General features: G+C 49.5%; 1 protein-coding gene across 3 annotated transcripts; it reads right to left on the bottom strand.

Moving 5' to 3' along the window:
• Nucleotides 1–1,267: 1,267 nt before the first annotated feature.
• Nucleotides 1,268–20,471, bottom strand: dop1a (DOP1 leucine zipper like protein A). 3 transcript variants are annotated; one of them, XM_062987329.1, is made up of 38 exons: nt 20,270–20,471; nt 19,195–19,364; nt 18,178–18,359; nt 17,913–18,083; nt 17,562–17,751; nt 17,330–17,428; nt 16,655–16,754; nt 15,888–15,997; nt 15,626–15,740; nt 15,398–15,518; nt 15,023–15,142; nt 14,824–14,911; nt 13,891–13,920; nt 13,001–13,222; nt 12,440–12,893; nt 11,743–12,017; nt 11,335–11,487; nt 11,146–11,246; nt 10,761–11,017; nt 8,607–10,644; nt 8,374–8,485; nt 7,836–8,012; nt 7,610–7,735; nt 7,356–7,490; nt 6,771–6,826; nt 6,564–6,668; nt 6,381–6,447; nt 5,832–5,979; nt 5,639–5,718; nt 5,430–5,539; nt 5,152–5,301; nt 4,656–4,717; nt 4,131–4,283; nt 3,746–3,882; nt 3,591–3,646; nt 3,224–3,388; nt 2,969–3,098; nt 1,268–2,773 (listed from the first exon to the last, which is right to left on the bottom strand). In XM_062987329.1, exons 2-38 carry the CDS (start codon nt 19,330–19,332, stop codon nt 2,471–2,473), a joined length of 7,236 nt encoding a protein of 2,411 aa, XP_062843399.1. In that variant the 5' UTR covers nt 19,333–19,364; nt 20,270–20,471; the 3' UTR covers nt 1,268–2,470. The 3 variants fall into 3 exon arrangements, with proteins under 3 accessions (XP_062843399.1, XP_062843400.1, XP_062843401.1); XM_062987330.1 differs by having other exon boundaries at nt 15,888–15,970; XM_062987331.1 differs by lacking the exon at nt 13,891–13,920.
• Nucleotides 20,472–20,945: the final 474 nt, after the last annotated feature.

Here is a 20,945-nt window from a genome sequence, read left to right as displayed (position 1 = left end):
CGAATCTGGCTGATGAAACCCCCGGTAGATCCTCAGGCGCCGCGCCCGCTCCTCCTCATCCCCGCTAATTCATTCACCCGCTGCTGCCGCTCCCCGGTATCCGCGCCGAACCAGAACCGAACCGCGACCAGAACCAAACGGAAATGGGTGATTTTATTCCTTTATTCGGGGGGTGTCGCTCCGCCCCTCCCCCTCAGAGCTGAACACGTCACGCACACGCAGTCAGTCCGCCAGCCACTCACCGTGGAGCAAAGCGTGGAATCCTAATGTCCTCCACCAAACCATCATCATCTGATCCCAACCACCAAACCATCATCATCTGATCCCAACCACCAAACCATCATCATCTGGTTTAATCAACCAAACCAGCATCTTCTGATCCCAACCACCAACCATCATCTTCTGATCCCAACCATCCATCAACCAAACCATCATCATCTGGTTTAATCAACCAAACCATCATCTACTGATCCCAACCATCATCTTCTGGTTGTCTACCAACCCATCATGTTCCAATCCAATTCTCTAGCCCAGCATCCCATCCATCCACCCATTCACCCAAAGTCTGGTTCAATCCACCAACCATCCTCTTTTGGTTCAGTCTACAAACACAGAATCAGATTCAATCTACCAACTCATCATGTTCAGATCCAGTTCTTTCACCCAGCATCTTCTGAGCCCAACCACCAATCCATCATCTTCTGATCCCAACAACCAACCCATCATTATTTGGTTCAGTCTACCAACGCAGAAGCTTCTGGTTAAATCCACTAACCTAACATCTTCTGATCCCAACCATCAACCCACACTCTGATTCAATTCACCAACCCAGGATCTTTTGGTTTAGTCTATCAACCCAGCATCCAACCATTCAGCATCCACTAATCCAGCACCTTCTGACTCTTTTCACCAGCTCTGTAGTTACTCATTTAGAACCTTCTGATTCCATCCACCAATCCAACATCCATTACTGGTGTTTCTAATCTAAAACCAAAACCAACAGTGAGTCCTTCTGAAAGTCCTGCATGATGTGGTACAGTGGGTGTCATGAACAATGTAAGACCCTAACACTAACCCTAGATCTGTTCTGGAAGCTATGGTACTGATACTGGAACCTTCAGTACTGGACACCACAGTTCTGGTTGTTATGTTTCAGAGGCACAAACTGGGCGTGTCCTGTCCGGCTTGTCTGGACTGAACCGGTGATGAATCTTTCCTCCGGCGCTGGTGTTAATAATCAGAATATAAACAAACAGCTCACGCATGATGATGAATAAAAGTGGTTTTATTTCAGTAAATCAGTAGCAACTTCAACTTCACAACAGCCGCGCAGGCAGCGTCACATTTCAGCTGCCGTGTCCCAAATCACATAAACATCACATGAACAAAAACACACACAGAGATATTAAAAATCATTTTATTTTAATAACACTGGATTTTATTCTTCATTCAGTTTGAGTCTCCTGGAGTCTCAGCTGCACTATGTGGACAAAAGTATCGGGACGCCCCTTCTAATGACACAACAGTCACTAACGTGTAATAAATCAATCATATAAAGGAAATCACATGCTTCTGCAGTAACAGTTTGGGGAAGGTCCTTTCCTGTGCACAAAGCGAGCTCTATAGAGACATGAAGAAAAGCTCCAGCCCCACTCAACAGCTCTGGGATGAACCGGAACATCCACCAAGACTATTTTAATATTATTTGTTTTTTGGAGTGGGACGTCTGACAAGCTCACAGTCAGGCGTCCAAATACTTTCAGACACACAGTGTACAGCTTTTAACTGAATGTAAATGTTTCAGTGCAGTTTAATACCAGATATTATTTTTTTGTTTGTTTTATATTTTAGAATTATTAAAATTTTACAAAATGATTTTTAACTAACATTCATTTTTAACATGTTTTTATTTTTTCTACTGAATAAAATATTTATTTGTACTAATTACTCTTAATTAGATTTTAAATTCCATTACAAATTGAACAGATTTCTGTGAAAAAGCTGAAAATCTTTTTACTTTTAAGTCTGGATTTAATTCTAGGAAACTTTATTTTGGAATATAAAGACGAATGAAATAATAAGCCGAGTGTAAACCCGCTCACCCATCGTACAGAATACAGAAGCTTGTGATTTGGAACACAGCCGGCGATTTTAAACGTTAGTGCAGGTCCGGACGCTTCAGGAACCGGAACTTTTGATCCCAGAATCATTTCTAACAGATTTATTTTGAACCACGACACGGAATGAGCCGAAACTTCAGAGCATCGGAGAGATTAAAGTAACGAGTGCAATAAAACCTTTAAATAATAAAAAACACAATTATTATAAATAGAAAAAGAACTTTTTATAAACCTGCGTGTTTAAATATTTCTTCCCTCTTTGTTCTGGTTTCATGTAGAATTTGAGGTGTTGGAGCTCCCCACAGTTCAGTACTATAACCTACACACATTTCTGATGATTATTCTCTCCGTTACGTTTTGATGAGCCCCTCCAGGAAATCCTTCTCCACCGTCTCCTCGATGTCGTGCCGGGCGCGGCTCCAGAAGCTCCTCTGGCTCTCGGGTTTGATGTTCTTCAGCGCGCCGGCGGCGTCGGCGGGAGGGGCGGGGTGAAAGGACGCCGTCCTGCTGCCGGATTTGCTGCTGAACACCTGACTCAGGACGGTGAAGAACGGGAGGAGCTGCTCCATGCTCCGAATCCCAAACAGGGTGAGAGTCAGGCGACCCGGCTCCCACGCCAGCGCCCGTCCCGAAACGTCGTCCTCGCCGCTCTTCTGCAGAAGACAGGAGACACGAGACGGGGTTACACTCCTGATCGTACCTGCCGTACCCGGGCGTCAGGTGGAACACGACCCGAAGCTCTCAGACTGGGACAGATTTCAGCACGACACCTGCTTCCTCTACACGATATAAAGCTCACGATCGGGCGTCCACATACTTCTGGTCACGTTGTTTGTTTTGTTAGTTACCTTCACGCGCTTCCTGAGCAGCTTAGCCAGGCGGACGACGTACGGTTTGAACTCCCTCTGGTGCGTCCCCTGCCTGCGCACCTCCAGCCCGGAGTCGTCAGAGGATTCGGGGATGAACGCCCACCGGTACCTGCAGCACACACACACACACACACACACACACACACACACACACACACACACACAGTTTCACCTCCAGCACTGACCCTGAAACCCGGAGGTACGAGCAGGAGGGGGGCGTGTGTTTGTACTCACATCTGGAACTGCGGCAGGCTGTCGGGGGGCAGGGCGAGCGCCAGGTCCAGCAGTTTACAGGCCGACAGGTAGAGGTTGAGCCAGCGCTGGCTGTTATAGGACGTGGAGAAGCCGTTTCCTCCCGAATAGGTGGTTTCCAGTCCCGCAACAGAGGGGCCCGACGTCCTGCAGGGGCCCCGAAAATAAAACACACACAAGTGACACCTCAGAAAAGTTCTACACTAAACTACTGTGTGAGGAGATCATGGTGGGACTGTAGTGAGATTTCAGGGACACTGTATTGAGATTATGGTGAGATTATGGTGGGATTATGGTGAGATTGTTGTGAGACTGTGGTGAGACAGAGGTGAGATTGTGGCAGGGTTACCTGGTGATGTCCTCGTCTGCGATGAGCTCCTGCTCCATCAGTAAAAACACCTGAACCTGAGAGAGAAAGAAAAGATTCCCGACCAATCAGAATTCATAAAGCTAATGTAATCTGATCTGCTGTGTGTGTGTGTGTGTGTGTGTGTGTGTGTGTACCAGTTCGGTGATCATGGTGGGCCATAATGAGGTGAGATGTTGAGGTGACATGCGCAGCAGCAGAACTCTGAAGAACAGGAACACCTGAGTGTGCAGGATCGGCACCTGAGGAATCCTTAAACTCTCCACCAACCTCTCTGTAATACACACACGCACACACACGCACACACACGCACACACACACACGCACGCACACACACGCACGCACACGCACACACACACACACACACACCAGTTAGTTTTCTGTCTGTATATTGTTCCTGTACTCGTGCTGGTCCTTCACTCGTCCTGTCCAGTGTGTGTGTGTGTGTGTGTGTGTGTGTGTGTGTGTGTGTGTGTGTGTGTGTGTGTGTGTGTGAGAGAGAGTGTGTGTGTGTGTGTGTACCTTGAATATCCGGGAGGTATTTCTGGTACTGATCCACCTCGCTGCTGTAGATGGTGAAGGCGAGGCGTTTGAGCAGCATGGCTCTCTGCTCCAGCTCAGCGTCTCGATTGGTGAAGAGGTTCAGAGAGCTGCTCTGTGCTACTGCTACCCTCGCTGTGTACACACACACACACACACACACACACACACACACACACACACACACACTGTAAATTCCACTACAATTATCAGGACATGGTTAGATGACACCACATTTCCTGCTAGTTTGGATGTGGTTCATGTGTACGCGCTCTCTGGCCGAGAAGGGCCACAGACTAGCACACGCCCTCTTAGGCCCACGACCGCCCCACCCTAACCTGTTCCCACCCTAACCTGTTCCCACCCTAACCTGTTCCCACCATAACCTGTTCCCACCCTAACCTGTTCCCACCCTAACCTGTTCCCACCCTAACCTGTTCCCACTCTAACCTGTTCCCATGGGAATGATAAGGAGTGTGTGTGTGTGTGTGAAGTGGAAAAACTCACTCATTAAATCTCTGAACGTGGTCTTATCGTGGGTCATCAGGTGGTCGATGATGGCTCTCCAGCTGCAACACACACACACACACACACACACACACACACACACACAGTTAAGAGAAGTGACTGTAATGAGAGTGGAATTAACAGTGTGAGGAAACCACAGGAGAGTCATTACAGTTCTCACCATTAGGGGGCAGCAGTGAGAGTTTGTCTGAGTGTGTTGTGACTACAACTCCCATGGTGCACCTGGGAATGACCAGCTGACCCGGCTGCTCAGTCCCAGGGATTTTTCCCTCTTTATCTCGCAGTTTAGTCATATCCAATTCCCAACTGAAGTTGATGCCACTTGGACAAACCCCAAACTGTTCGAGGAGAGCCGGATCACCACACGCCCCCTCAGGCACGCGTGTCCAACCTGCGGCCACCAGCCAGTGTTGGAGACCCCTCCCAGGTCCTTCCCTAATGCATTTATACACTGAGTGTTATTTGTATTACTCACTGGCTGACACAGGAGGCGTCCATCTGGAAGAAGGTGTGATCCATGAAGAGGTCGAAGGCTTCTTTTTTCCACGCTCGGCGTGTGTACTGATACCCGCTCAGACTGCTCAGGAGCTGGATACACGCCCGGTAACTCGGGGCATTGTGGGCACTGAAACGGGCACGAAAACAAAAACAGCAGAATAAAAAAAACATTTCATCTTCACCAACCATCACTGACTAAAGTCCTTTTTAGGATTCAGGACTCCCCCGAACCACAGTGAGAGAGTGAGTGAGTACCTGTGGTTGCGTAGATACGGTACCACGTAGTGCATGATGTTGACCAGCAGGGGGATCACTCTCTCCTTCTCATCACTGTAGAACACCATGTCCAACAGGTGAGCCAACACCTACACACACACACACACACACACACACACAGAGTTATATAGGCATGTTTGTACTGGGTGTGTGCAGGTGTGTGTGTGTGTGTGTGTGTGAGGTTTTACCTCAGCTAGCAGTGTGAGGGCGTGCACACTGTACACTGAGGGGGTGAAACTGGAGGCTTCCATCACTGTCAGCATCAGATCTGTAACACACACACACACACACACACACACACACACACATGTAAACACACACATTTCTATACAGTGAGGGTGTCTCTCTCTCTCTCGCTCTCTCTCTCTCTCTCTCTCTCACCCTCTGTATCTCCTGTCTCCAGACTGGCACCGTCCACCACGATCTGAGGAGAAGGTTTCACCTCCAGGTTCCTCCTCAACCACGTGGTCTGTTCCAGAGAGGAACCGGCTATGGTCCCGATGGCCTCCACAATCTTATGGGTCACGTCCTGTTCACACCAGAGACCAGGAATAAAAAATACATCAACGTTTTTTAACCAATCAGGACCCAGTTTTTGAAGGTGAATTGATCTGTGTGTGCAGCAGTGAAATGGGCCTCAGATCTTCAGCTCTCGAGTTAGAATCCCAGGTGGTGCTATCAACCTGGTGAAGCACCCAGACAGGCACAGTTGACCATGCCTGGGGGAGGGAAAAGGTGGGATGGGTTTTGTTTCTGATCTCTGCTAATGGGGCATCCACACGTGATGGAGGGGATAGATAGATCGGGAGGAATATGGGGGAACCTGTGGGCGGGTTCTGAGGTACTGACTTCTGACCTCCACAAACACTTTCCTGAAGGTCAGAAGCAGAAGCAGGTGTAGATGTGAGGAGGCTGTGCTGCTTCTCTCACCTGAAGCTCTCGCTGGTCCTTCTTACTGTCCAGTGTTGGATTCTTCAGGATGAACTCGTTCAGAACTCTGAACCACAAACACACACAGAATGATAACGAGTGAGCTCACATGGCCACACCTACACCACTGAATACTGTGTGTGTGTGTGTGTGTGTGTGTGTGTGTGTGTGTGTGTGTCGTACCCCAGGATGAGGAACTGCCCGGGTGCGGGGAGGCCGAGCTGTACCGATTCCTTCAGCAGTGACAGCAGCGACGCCCAACTGTCCACCAAACTGGAAACTGGAATCCTACACAAGATCCATAATATTATTCTAGGGGCCCATGACATGAGGGCCCAATAATCTCTTTTCATTGATCATTGTTATAGAGAGATATACCGGGCGTCTCACCTCTGTACGTAGGCGTAGAAGAACTGAAGCATGCAGACCTCCAGAGAGAGATGCTTCTGCAGAGAGAGAGAGAGAGAGAAGCAGGAGGTTCAGCTACATATTTATCTGACCTACAGCATCACCACCAACCAACATACAGACATCAAACTCTTATACATGTATTATTTTATTAAGAGCGTTTCTCACAACAGTCAACTTTAACATGGTGATCGTTATGGTTACACATCAACAGCTTTATAATTTAATTCTCAATCAACTTTCAATCGACTCATTCAACTCTCATTCAACTCTTATTTAACTCACATTTGACTCACAATCGAGTCAATTTGATCTCAAACAACTCATTCAACTCACAATGAACTCTCATTTAACTTTAATTCAATTGTTATTCGACTCTCATATAACTCTCATTCGACTCTCGATTAACTCTTATTTCACTCGCACCCAAACCTACTTTACTGATGTCTTGTTCTAACAAATCAATAACCACCTGCCAGCCAATCAGAAACCAGGAATGTCAGTGGGTGTGGTTTAACACTGTAATGATCACCATGTTATAGTAATATATCTTATTAGCAGGCGTACCTTCTCCTTAGCGATGGCGGGTGGCTGTTTGAGCACTTCCTTCACCGTCTGCATGACCGTTTCGGTGCGCATGGCGTTAACCGACCTCACCAGATCCACCAGGAGGAGCTGCTCCTCACTCGCTGCTGGTATCACCTACCAAAATAAACCACAATATCAGCCAATGTGAGAGTGTGTGTGTGTGAGAGAGTGTGTGTGTGTGTGTGTGTGTGAGTGTGTGTGTGTGTGTGCGCACTATAACAGACGCTCTGTACCTTGTTTCTGGCCGGACTTTTCATCTGTTTCCTCTCGTTCCAGACGTAGGCGATGGCGGCCATGAAGTGAGCGCCGTGGTTCATGGAGATCGGACCCAGCAGCTCCAGAATTTGCTGCCGAAGATTCTGCAGGACCAACAGAGTAACGATTTACCTCATTTATTACTCAGTTATTATACAATTATTCACTATTATAAATGATGATTATTATTATTATTATTTAGACCTTGGTGGAGCCGAGGTTGATGTTGGAGCTGTAGGTGGCGCCGCTGGGTCGCTCGGAGGTGTCGGCGAGGTACAGGGCGCTCCACAGCAGAGTGACTGATGACATGATGGTGTGCAGGATGGAGAGGATCCCTGAACGAGCTTCAGCCAGGTGTTTCTGATCCACGCTCACCTGCAGCTGTACACACACACACACACACACACACACACACACACACACACACACACACACACACACACACACACACACACACACGTCTTATATAAATACAAGAAGCCCTGAGATGAACTGGCATCCAGTTCCAGGAGGGCTCTGGGTCAGACACGACCATGATCAGGATGAACATGGTACTGAAAATCTCTGATGTTGGTGGCAGCTAACTGACTCTTTCGCCTCCTTCACACTACTCGCCGTAGCCACGCCTGCCTCCCTCTCTCTCAGGCACAGCAAATAACGTCCGTGTGGGCGCCTAGTCATTCCCAACATCATAACAGTGCTGTCACGTTTTAATGCACTCATGAATGTATAGCGCCCCCACCTGGTGGTACTGAGATGACGGGTCTAGCAGGCAGTAGTGGATAATAGCGGTCACTCCCTCCAGCATGGTGAGGATGAGGTCAGGAGGAATACACAGCGCCATCCACTGGGGCCTGGCAATATAACACACACACACACACACACACAGTGATAATAACCTGTACACACCACCAGTATCACCACCAGAATCCCACAGCGTTCCTGCAGCACCAGTCCCGGCGCTGACCCACCCACCTGCTCTCTGTGATCCCGGTTTCGTAGCGGTACTGCTGGATCAGGTTGTCCAGGTTCCTGCAGAGCTGCAGGGTCACCGAGGCGACGACGCGGCGCAGGACCCGTCCCATGTAGGGCAGCGTCGCCGTGACCAGCCCGATCCACTGCGGGTGCATGTTACACGTGTGGTTCTGGTGCAGCGCCCGTATGACCGCGCATAAGAACATGCCCTGCGCCGTGATCGGCTGCCCGTGCAGGTACTGCAGCGACGCCATCGGCTGCTGAGGGTTCACATGCTCCACTTCACCGCCCAAGATCTCGAAACCTCCGGGTCCGGCTCCGGCGCCACCTCCAGAACTCCCGGTGCCCGAACCGGTCTCGGCGGAGTCGTCTCCGGGGACCAGGACGTGATGCTCCAGCACGACCAGACTCTGGAGGAGCCGCAGGAGCTGCGACTGCACGCCGCTGCACGAGTCGAGCCGGTCCTCCGACAGGTCAATCACGCTGTCCTCCGACAGTCCTTCCTCCACGGCGGGCAGGTTGGTTCCGCGCAGGCGCTGCTCGTGCCACTTCTGCGCGCTGAAGATGGACGAGAGCAGGCAGTGCAGCGCCACCTTCTGCACCTTGCACTTGGACAGGACGTCGCTGATGAAGCTGGCGAAGCCTTTAGCCGAGCCGCCGGTCACCTTGGCCAGCTCGGCGAACAGAAGCGTGAGGACTTCCAGGCTGGTGAGCTGCATGGCGCGGTTCCCGGCGAGGTCCTGCGGCATGGCCGGGACGTGCGCCGAGTAGTAGCTGCGCAGGAAGTAGAGGCACAGGGAGATGATGATCTCCAGGTACATGGCGCTACGGAAGGAGTGCGAGTCCTGCGGGATGGCGCAGTAGAAGTCCTTGCCCATGACGGAGACGCGGTGCCGGGCCAGGAGGTTCTGGAGGAGCGAGAGCTGCGGGGTGTAGGTGTTGTTGATGCTGGTGGTGGAGATGGCGCCGACGAGGCCGGCGGGGGCCGTACGCAACATGGCCGCGATGGCCGAGAGAGCGTGGAGAGCCCTGGAGGAGTCGTAGATCTGCAGGTAAAGCAGGACGTGCTGGTACAGCGGGTGGATGTTGAAGCGGCTCGACGATCGAGACGATCCCGGGACTCCAGGGGTGCCGGAGCCGGGCGAGCCCACGTCACTCTCGATTTCGGAGACCTCCCCTTCCCCACAGCTGTACCAGTTCTCCAGGTCCAGGCTGTCCCCGAAGAAGATGCTGGGAGGCCGGTTTTTATCGGCCTGGTTGGTTTTCCGGCGCTCTTGGTCTTTCCGCTTGGACTTCTTGACCTTGGGTTTGGCGCCCGGGGATTTGTCGGCGAGACGCTCCATGATTTTGCCCCTGAGGCTGAGCTGCGTGCTGCTCTGGCTGCGCTTCCGTGAGAGCGGGTCGTCCGGGTGTAAGCTCCCGTTCACGCCGCCGTCCGTCAGCGTGGCGATCGAAGGCGAGGAACTATGCCGGGTTATTCCCTCCTGAGGTTCCTCTCCGGCGTGAGGTACCGCGAGAAGCTCCAGCGTCCCGCCGGCCACCAGTTCGGGAAGCGTTCGACCCTGGTTACTTGAAAACGGAGTCACGTTGACCTGGGGTTCGACGGACGTCTCGGAGGAGTTGGAACTGTCCGAATCGCTCCGTGTCCAGGCCTCAGGAGGGGAATCGGTCCCGGTCGAACCGTCCTCCAGCGTCTGCACCACTTTGTCCACCAGTTCACTGATGATCGCAGAAACCACCACGTTCATGGAGTCTTCTTCTGATTCTTCTGCTGGAATCACACTGGGATCACAGGTATTAGTGCTGCTTCCGCTCGCTTCCAGCTCGTCGATGCTGCCGATGCTGCCAGTCGACTCGGAGCTCAGAGGCTGCCCCTGCTGGTCTGGAGGTTGATATTCTCCACAGAGCTGTAGGTTCTCCATGCTGAGGCTCAGAAGCGACACGCTGTCACTTAAAGGGTTCACGGTGAGGCTCAAGGGCTCCATGTCGTCCAGAGGAAGGTCTCGGGCCTTTGAGGGATCCACAGAGATGCAATAATCTGTAGGACACAAAATCCCAGCAGTTAAAATAATCTAATACCTCGTTTTTATTTGCTCTTTTGTGGTCCGTGGGACCTTCAAATGATTAAAACCAAACCATAAACGCGGTGCTTACTATGAGAGCCGAGTTCAGGCGGATCCCCGCCGGCCTCTGTTCCCGCTGGGTCCAGGAAAGCGCTGGTCCAGTGGCGCTGGGCCTGGACTCTCTGTATGGAAACCCGATGAGTTTTGGGGTGCAGAAGGAGCAGCAGGAGCGGCTCGAGGACCCGGGCGATGTCGTGCCGCTGTAATACTTGGTTGAGCCACGCCCGACCCACGGCACTCGACGAACCGTCCCAGTAGCTCAGACTGTCCAGCATGATGAACAAAGACCTGCAGGAGACAAACGGTCTCGATCACATCTGCAATTAATCAGATCCTGCTGGAACATGGCCGACACTGTCCACAGTCAAGCGAGCTACACCCAGTTCTGCCCGAAAACGCTGAATGCTCGACGTTACCTGTCGAAGGTGCGGCTGAACGGCGAGGACTTGCTGATGTTCAGGTCTCTGGTGAGATGCCACAGAACTGAGAACTTGACGTGAGCCTCCAGCCGGGTCCCCTGAGAGCACAACCACGCCCGTGAGAACAGTTTAGGGAAGGGCTGGTGTACAGGTTTAGGTTGTACAGGGGTGGTGTCGGGGTGTTACCTTGTCTCGGTGCATGAGCTGGTTACTGATGACGTCCTCGCAGATGCTGGAGGAAGGAACCAGGTTGTGAAGCTGGTAGAAAAGCTCCACGCTGCGCTGATGGTGCTGAGGCGTGGCCACGCCCAGCTGATCCCACAGCAGCACCGCCACCCTCTACAGGAGAGAAACAGAGAGGGGGGCGGGGTCAAAACGGGAGGGAATTCTAACCACAATCATCAGGGTCCGAGCACAAAACCTGTGGACACCTGAGCATCAGGCCATGACATGCACAGGGTGGCAATTCATCACAGGGCTTGAAACCCCCCACCACGCCTTACAATCACGTCTGTGTGGACACCCGGCCGGCCGGTAGCCCCTTCCAGTGAGGTCGGTGCTCAGACCCCCCGGGGTAACGCCTCGATCCCTCACCTTGAAGAAGTCGGTGTTTTCGGCGATGTGCCTCAGCATGCCCTGCGTGAGCGGCGGCCTGATCACCACGGCGACCCGGCCCTGGCTCGGGCTCATCGGCCGGGCGGAGTCGGCGCCCCCCACGCGCTCCGCCGTCACCATGGCGACGGACTGGGTCAGCCCCACCAGGTCCATGAGGAGGGCCACGGCCACGGCACGGACGCTGAAGTCCAGCTCGGAGAAACAGGCGTTCATCAGAGCCTGCAGCCAGGAGGGAGGGGAGACGCTCACGCCCTCTACAGGAAACACACACACATTACAACTCATACAGCACTCCACAGGGGGTCGGAAAAAGTATTCAACCCCCTAAAATATTTATATTTCTGTTTTTTAAACTGCACTTTACAAAAATAATAATAAAATATAATATTTTATATAATATCGTGCCATATTAGAAATATTTTATATATTTTTGTTTAATTAATATCATTATTTAAACTATGTAATTACATTGTATGTGTATTATTTTAATATATTTTTATTTATTTTATTTTTTATTATAAAATTTAATATTTTATTTTTGTATTATATTCATAATTTTTTTTGTTTTTTTGGAGTTTATTATAAAATAAATAAATACAAATAAATAAATAAAATAAATGAATATATAACTAAAGTAAATAAATAAAATAAAATAAATGAATTTACGGGTTCTGACCTTTCTGTTCGTCTCTGGTGGGGGATTTGAGGTTCCCCTCAGCGATGTACACGGGGAAACTGGAGCACTCGAGGAAGAGCTGACAGGCCGCGCCGAACGCCGCCACGCACTCCTTCTGATCCGTGACGCCCGTCGTCTCCTGTAACGCCCCACCCTCCCTCAGACCGGGCGTGACGTGCAGGTCCACCAGACTGCACAGGAAGTGCTGGAAGTGCTCGAGGCACCGCTGCATCAGCGGGGCGCCCTGCAGTTTCGGGGGAACACCGGAGCCAGAACAGGGTTTCGGAGCGGGTCGTACCCGAGCGGAGTCCTCCCCCTCCACCTCGCCCTGTCCCTCATACTGAACAAAATCAGTAAAACTGCTCTCAGGGGAGCGCAGGGTGGGCAGGGCATCACCCTCCTCAAAGACCTCCTCACTGAGGGGGGCGTCCACCGTCAGAGACACCGGGACTGTCTGAGAGAGAGAGAAACATTCATGCCTGAATAATAATAACCAATAACAACAAGAACATGGATCAGCCGGCCGGCTGAGTCTGTAACCCTGGTACTGAAGACACTCACTGGGCAGCAGGGTTCCTGGTCCCGGGGGGCAGAGCTGGAGGTGCTGGGGAGGGTGAGGGGGGAGACGAGGGGGGGCTGAACTTTGCTGAGGATTTTGGAACAGAGGCGCAGACAGTGAATGAGCTCAGACAGACTGAGGGACGGGAGGTGAAGAGTGAGAGCAGAGATCATCCTGAGGAGGAGCTGAGGGAGGTGCTCCGTCTGGATCTCGATATACGTCTCCTGTAGCAAACACACACAGGCGTGATATACGCAGTACTACATCATATATAACATCCTACATAACATCCTCAACATAATCCTACATAACACCACGTAGAACATCATATATAACCTCGTGTTTAACATCATCTATAACAATCTACGTAACATGCTACACATAATCCTATATAACACCCTATATAATAAAATGTATAACACCATGTATAACTTCATATATATATCATATGTAACATTCTATGTAACATGTTAAACGTAATCCTATATAACACCACGTGTAACACCATATACATCTTGTATCACATCCCATATAACATCATGTACAGCATCATTAACTGTGTAACATCCTATACATAATTCTATATAACACCCTATATATTAAAATGCATAACATCATGTTTAACTTTATATATATCATCATTTATAACATTCTATATTACATCCTAAACATAAACCAATATAACATCAATGTCATGTATAACCCATTCTATATAGCATCATGTATAACTTTATAAAGAACATAATTTCTAACATCCTAAACATCCTACATAATCTCCTGTACAGCAGCCTATATAACCCAGAGCATGTGTGCGTGTGTGTGTGTGTGTGTGTGTGTATTTCGGAGGAACAGAGGGGTGTAGGTGAGAGCAGGAAGAGGAACAGAAGCGTACCTGACAGATCACCCTCATACTGCGAGTGGGCTTCAGAGAGGAACAGAGAGAGAAACAGAAACAGCAGGTTTGATCCAAGAGGTAAAAGCAGAAAGCATTCACTTTATTTACAATCCTCTCAAACACACAACAGGTTTATAAATAAAGTTCACAGAGCAAAGAATAAAGAATAAAGAATAAAGAGATAAAAAGATAAAGACAAGATTAAATCCTGAAAGTTGTGTTCACATCAGACACACAGCAAACTGAAGTGAGAACATGTGAGAACATCCAGCATGTGGGCTTAAGAAACTACAGACCAGGACTCAGATCATCACCAGGTTTAAAATTATACTAAAATTATATTTATATCCAATTATTTTAAAATATTGGTTTTTATTGTGTTCTATTTTTGTATCTCCAGATATTCTGACTGCACGTCTTTGTACTGGGGGAGGAAACCCAGAGACACGGGGAGAACATGCAAACTCCACACAGAAAAGACCTGGACCACCCCACCTGGGAATCGAACCCAGAACCTTTTTGCTGTGAGAGGACGGTGCTACCCACCAACCCACTGCCAAATATTCATTTGTATATTTTTGTTTATTAAAACATTAAAAGGAGAATTACGAACAGCTCGTGATCAGGCCAGATCTTAATCTACAGAAGGATACACATCAGAGCTTTGTGCTATCAATCAGAAGCTTGTGGGATCGAATCCCGGCTCTGACACTACCAGGATAAAGGGGTTCGAATCCTCAGCGGTGCTATCAGCCGGTCGGGCATGTACACACAGACGTGATTGGCTGTGTCTGAGGAAGAGAAGATGGCTGTGTGTTACCACACCGCGCCCTGTGATTTCGGTGCATACCGGACCCACCGTGACCCTGACCAGGTAGAGCAGCTCCTGGTTTGCTGATGCAGGTCTGATAAGAGCAGAGCTGGACTCACCAGTGATACGATGTCCAGCAGGAAGTCGATCAGCGTGCAGAACTCCAGCAGGGACAGCGCTGGGGGCCCGGGGCCACGCCCGGCTCGCCTGTCAGAACATTCCACAATTGTATATACAGTAAGTGTCACCAGTCGAGGACAAAACCCCACAGTGCATTCCAAACTCCCAGAGTTCTCCAGGGCGTGAGTGAGTACCGACCTGCAGCTCTCCTCGAACCATCGGGCGATATAATCCCACATGTAGTACGGCTCGAAGGAATTAAACAACAGATTAGCAGTTTTGATCAGCTCAGCCGTCTTCTTATTCTCCCGCAGCTTACTACACACACACACACACACACACACACACACACACACACACACACAGTGGGGGACAGAGAGAGAGACAGGCAGTGGAGGAGGAGGAAGTTAAAATGGGGGAACTGGACATGAGTAAACTGGGATCTCTGCAGTGTGTTTTTGCAGCCCAAATCCAAATAAATCACTACATTTTCTTCTCTCTAGTTTTATTCAGTTTAAGCTGCTCTATAAACACAGTGATTATAATTCTATAATAATTATTAGTACTGCTGACCTGCTGAGCTGGGTTTGATCCTTACTGAACTGGTTCTGGTTCTGCAGGTCCAGTTCTGCTCTGCACTGAGTGTGTAAAGTTCGAAACACCTCGATCAGAACGTCCTCCAGGATCACAGGACCTACAACACACACAGGTACATTACAGTGTGTGTAGGTGTGTGTATCTGTATGTGTGTGTGTGTGTGTGTGTGTGTGTGTGTGTGTGTGTGTGTGTGTGTGTGTGTACCCAGTTCAGGTTTATCCAGAAGGCTGATGAGGATCCTAAACGGTTTGAGGTCGTGCATGAGGGCGCTCTCCTCCTCACCCCCCCGAGCTTTACCCTGCAGTATCCCCACCATGGCCTGCAACACCGGCATCACACACACCGCGTTACACACACTCATCATCATCACACACACACACACCGCGTTACACACACTCATCATCATCATCACACACACACCGCGTTACACACACTCATCATCACACACACCGCGTGTGTAACACACCTGTACCAGCATGTCTTTGGAGTAGGTGTTGAAGTAGTGTGTTGCGTGTTCCTCCGTGTTGCTAAGGCGATTGTTTCGGGGGCCTGTTTTCACCCCGTTGTTGTCGAAACCTGTACACACACACATACACACACACACCCACCCAATACACACATACATACACACATTAAATATCTGGTCACACAGACTCAAACAAATAAGCAAAGCATTTCCAGCATACACACCAACACACACACACACACACTCACCGTGATGGACGTCCCAGCACGAGGTTTGCAGGTAAAACAGAGTAAATCAGGAGGTGAAACAGTAACACACACAATATTATGACTAGAACTCACATAACGTGGCTGAAAGTATGTGTGTTTGGGTGTTTCAGCCACACCCATTTCTAACATAACGACATGATTAGCTGTGTGTGGTGTGAGGGAACTTTAGTGGCCCTCACAGAGCCCTGATCTTCACCCTACAGAAGACATTTAGACATTTGGGATGAATTGGAACACAGTGTGAGCCAGTGAAAGACTTTCTGAATGCTCTTCTGACTGAATGTGAACAAACTCCCACAGACACACTCCCAATCCTCCCCGACAGGGAGAAGCTGGTGCAGTATAGCCCCTGAGGGTGAACTCTGTATCAGTGATTTTATAATGAGGTGTCCATATACTTTTGCTACTACAGTGTTTATCTAAATGCCAAATCTCAGCAGCAGGCGGTCGGGTCGGGTCCTTCCCTAAACACTCCGGCGGGTTATTACTCTCTCTTACCCAGCAGCCACGCGTACAGCCTGCGGTTGAGCGACATGTCCCTCCTCAGAACCACGTGCAGCGCCGCCGACAGGATCCGGATCATATCCGGCCGAGTGGCCTGAGAGAGGGAACCAGAACAACCCACACAAAACCAGTCAGTACAGACCAGAACCTTTACTACAGTTACAGTGTCCTAACAACATCCAGGGAGCAGCAGTTCTGCAGGCCGAAAAAGATCTGTGAGCTCGTTTTAACCAAAATAAACTCTGGATCTTTATCTGGTTCTGTTCAGAGCAACTTTGGGATGTAGAACCTAGCTGAAAGGTAAAGTTCAGGTTTAGGGTTCAGATTCAAGTTTAGAGTTCAGGTTTAGGGTTCAGGTTTAGGGTTCAAGTTCTGGGTTCAGGTTTAGGGGTTCAGATTCCAGTTCAGGGTTCAGGTTTAGGGTTCAGGTTCAAGATCATGGTACAGGTTTATGGTTCAGGGTTAAGGTTTAGGGTTGATGGTTCAGGTTCAGGTTTAGGGTTCAGGTATGAGATGATGGTACAGGTTTATGGTTGAGGTTTAGGGTGGATATTTCAGGTTTAGGACTCAGGATTAGGGTTCAGGTTTAGGGGTTCAGGTTCAGGTTTAGGGGTTCAGGTTCAGGTTTAGGGGTTCAGGTTGGGTGTTGATGGTGGTGAGTTCTGTTACCTGGCTCATGTGGAAGGGGAAGCAGAAGAGGATGAGATCCAGCGTACTTCTCTGTACCAACACACTGGAGTCCTGAACCGACGTACTGACCGCCTCCACCTGCACCACACACACACACACACACACACACACACACACACACACACACACACACACACACACACGACTGTTGTACCCTCCACCTGTCCTAATTATATCCGGGTTTATAACGAGCCGTATTAATTGGCGTCACCATCAGTTCGATGTCGCTGCCCATGACGTACAGCTGATCCTCCATGCTCAGTTTTCGGTTCAGGTGCAGGAGGACGAAGCTGATCCCCGGCAGTCGTACGGAGGCGCTGGTCAGGATGCTCCCCCAGAGGGCGCTATAGAACACCGACTGTTCCACCGCCGCCGCCACCTTCTCCAGCAGCGTGTTGGTCCTGAACACAGCAAGGAAACAATCATTCACACTGACACACTCCTCACGAGAGTCTGGTTTCAAAATATCTGTTTTCATTTATTTAAAATACATATAAAACACTTTAGATAATAAAACAATCCTATTGTAATAAAATTAGAAGTAATTTTTCGTCGCTCTGACCTGTCGTGGTAGTCGGACCCCTCCTCCAGGCCCGGCAGAACCCCCGTCAGCAATCCCTGCAGTCCGGGTTTCAGCGTTTTTCCCAGCGGCAGGTAGAAGGTCTCGTACAGACCCAGCAGCACCGGCTTCACCGACATGGAGGCGTTGGAGAGCAGCGGGAAGAGTCCAGAGCTACCAAAACAACACCGACATGATCTCACACACAGCCGAACGAGCAGCCACGCCCTCTCAGCCCCGCCCCTCATCCCCGTGGTGTCGTGGTTACCTGTAGAGGAACAGGTCCCTGGCCAGGCGTTTGGGGCCGATGATTTTGAAGATGATCTCGTAGGTCTCCAGAGCTTTACGGTGAACGCCGCTGGGCAGCGCCGGGTGAAGGCACTGCGCCAAACGCTTGCCGATCGTCAGCTTCTTGGGTATGACCTGGTACTTGGCATTGTTCTGCAGGACCTGTAACACACCGCCGAGGTCTTAAATCCCAAACCGTCACCTCCTGTCTCAACAAAATCACCCCCCCCCTCTAAAAACCTCAGTGATGCTGGTTACAATCGAGCAGGCTTCACGTCATCATGAGCTCCACGTCATTTATGATTTGCGCTTTTTTTAGACCATTAAAAAAAACTCTACATGAGATTTTTCAACCTTGACAAGAGACTACTGTTCCATGTTTTTTTAAATGGTTTCAGTCAAACTAACCCTATTTATGTAGACACGTATGATTATGTAGTCAATCATGGAAAGTGATGGAGAGTAACGAGACAATGACAGGATGTAGGGTAACAGGATGTAGGGTAACAGGACGTAGGGTAACAGGACGTAGGGTAACAGGATGTAGGGTAACAGGATGTAGGGTAATGGGATGTAGGGTAACATGATTTAGGGTAACAGGATTTAGGGTAACGGGATGTAGGGTAACAGGATTTAGGGTAACGGGATGTAGGGTAACATGATTTAGGGTAACAGGATTTAGGGTAACGGGACGGAGGGTAACAGGACGGAGGGTAACAGGACGGAGGGTAACAGGATGGAGGGTAACGGGACGTAGGGTAACAGGACGGAGGGTAACGGGATGTAGGGTAACAGGACGTAGTGTAACGGGACGTAGGGTACCCGGGTACCTGTAGGGTAACAGGATGTAGGGATGTAGGGTAACGGGATGTAGGGTAACAGGACGTAGGGTAACGGGATGTAGGGTAACAGGACGGAGGGTAACAGGACGGAGGGTAACAGGACGGAGGGTAACAGGACGGAGGGTAACGGGACAGAGACTGATGGGATTCGGTACCTTGTTGAGTTTGCCGAGAGCTGAGATCAGGTCGGCCCATTCGCTGGAGTACTCGAAGTTCTTCAGCGCTTTATCCACGGCGGCGATGTAGTTCCGGTACTTGGAGTCACCGAGCAGCTCCAGCTCCTCCGAGTTCATCCTAACACTCTCACCAACACACCCACCTCCACCTGGGGGAGAGGAACCACCCCAGATCAGCTCAAACGTATGTGAACACCCGCCTAATAACAGAACGCCTCACTTATTACAGGTGTTTAAAATCGATGATACACAGGTTCCCACAGACACACTCCAAAATACCAGCAGAGTAGGGCTTGTTAAGAAGAAAATGGGACACTTCCACATTAATGCCCATTTAGCAGACGCTGTTATCCAAAGCAGGTGTGACCGAATACAATCTAAGCACTTGAGGGTTAAGGGCCTCGCTCAGGGGCCCAACAGTGGCAACTTGGCAGTAGTTGGGCTTGAACCGGCAACCTTTTATATAAATCCCCCTTTTAAAATACATACATATACTAATTATTTCACAAGCTACCATACAGATGCACTCTGTGGGTATACAATTACTGACTGTAGCCTGTCTGTCGCACTGCACTCGCCTAATTAAGAGGCCGGGGGGAGTTTAAATGGTATTTAAAAATCCCAACAACACTGCTGCACCTGCTACACTGACACCAGAACAGCACACGGCACCATGTCATTAGGATTAGTGTCACTGCAGTGCTGAGAACGGTGCTTCACCCGGAACACAGCAGCACATAATACAGTCAGTAATTGTATATCCCTACAAAAATCACCTGTGTGGTAGACTGCTGTATATAAAGCAAATACAGAAGGTATAGATCACACAGCTGTTCCTAATAAAATGCTCACCGAGTGTGTATCAGATCAGTATCAGATCAGTATCGGTTTATTATTGTATCGCCGATACTCGGTGCTCTGACATGACATGACATTCACCTGATACACGTCATTATACACAACAGTACCGTACACAATCACAATCACAACAACAATCACAACAACAATCACAATAATAATAATAATAATAATAATAATAATAAATCAGACTCACGGTGTTTATTAAAATCAGTTGAGTTGAAGCAGCGCTGATCATCAAACCGGAACCGTGATCCCCTTTCACCTGATTTTATTCACAATAAGCCGCTGAACTCTTTTATCTCCAGCGACATTCCGATTCACATTCAACCCACAAACAGCGTCCAGCAACCAGAGAACCAGAGAACCAGAGAGATCTTCATCCAGCCATCCTGCTCCCTCAGAACCTCCAGCACCTCCTCCATCCACCTCCATCCACCTCCTCCAGCACCTTCACTTCACAATAAAAGTCCTCCAACACAACAGAGGGACTAAACTTCACAATAAAAGTCATCATCACAAACAAGAGCTTCTCAGCGGGACTTAATTTTAAAATAAAAGTCATGAAACTAAAACTCAAAGTAAAATGCAGTTATTTATTATTTGTTGTTATTTATTATTTGTTGTTATTTGTTATTTGACCCTAAACAGACACTACAGTGCAGCAGATTATCTGAGCACAGTATCCGACCCTAAATTAAGAAACACCCTGACGAGGTACAGACTGAGCGCACACGACCTGGCCGTGGAGACGGGGCGACACACCCGGTCCTGGCTGCCCCGGGAGGAGAGGTCGTGTCAGCACTGCACTCTCAGTACAGTAGAGACGGAGCTGCACTTCCTCACCCGGTGTACCAAGTACCACCACGTCC

Source organism: Trichomycterus rosablanca, chromosome 25 (assembly GCF_030014385.1).
Source record: "Trichomycterus rosablanca isolate fTriRos1 chromosome 25, fTriRos1.hap1, whole genome shotgun sequence".
In the NCBI taxonomy this organism is placed as follows: domain Eukaryota; kingdom Metazoa; phylum Chordata; class Actinopteri; order Siluriformes; family Trichomycteridae; genus Trichomycterus; species Trichomycterus rosablanca.
The sequence above is the reverse complement of the archived record's forward strand: the minus strand, read 5'-3'. Positions and strand labels throughout refer to the sequence as shown.

Excerpts from the sequence above, each read along its gene's own strand:
- dop1a (XM_062987329.1), bottom strand. The coding sequence starts at position 19,332 with ATGAACTCGGAGGAGCTGGAGCTGCTCGGTGACTCCAAGTACCGGAAC. Across the intron at positions 17,429-17,561 it reads GCAGCGACATCGAACTGATG|GTGGAGGCGGTCAGTACGTC; the intron begins GTGACGCCAATT and ends TGTGTGGTGCAG. Across the intron at positions 7,736-7,835 it reads TCAACCTCGGCTCCACCAAG|AATCTTCGGCAGCAAATTCT; the intron begins GTCTAAATAATA and ends TTGGTCCTGCAG.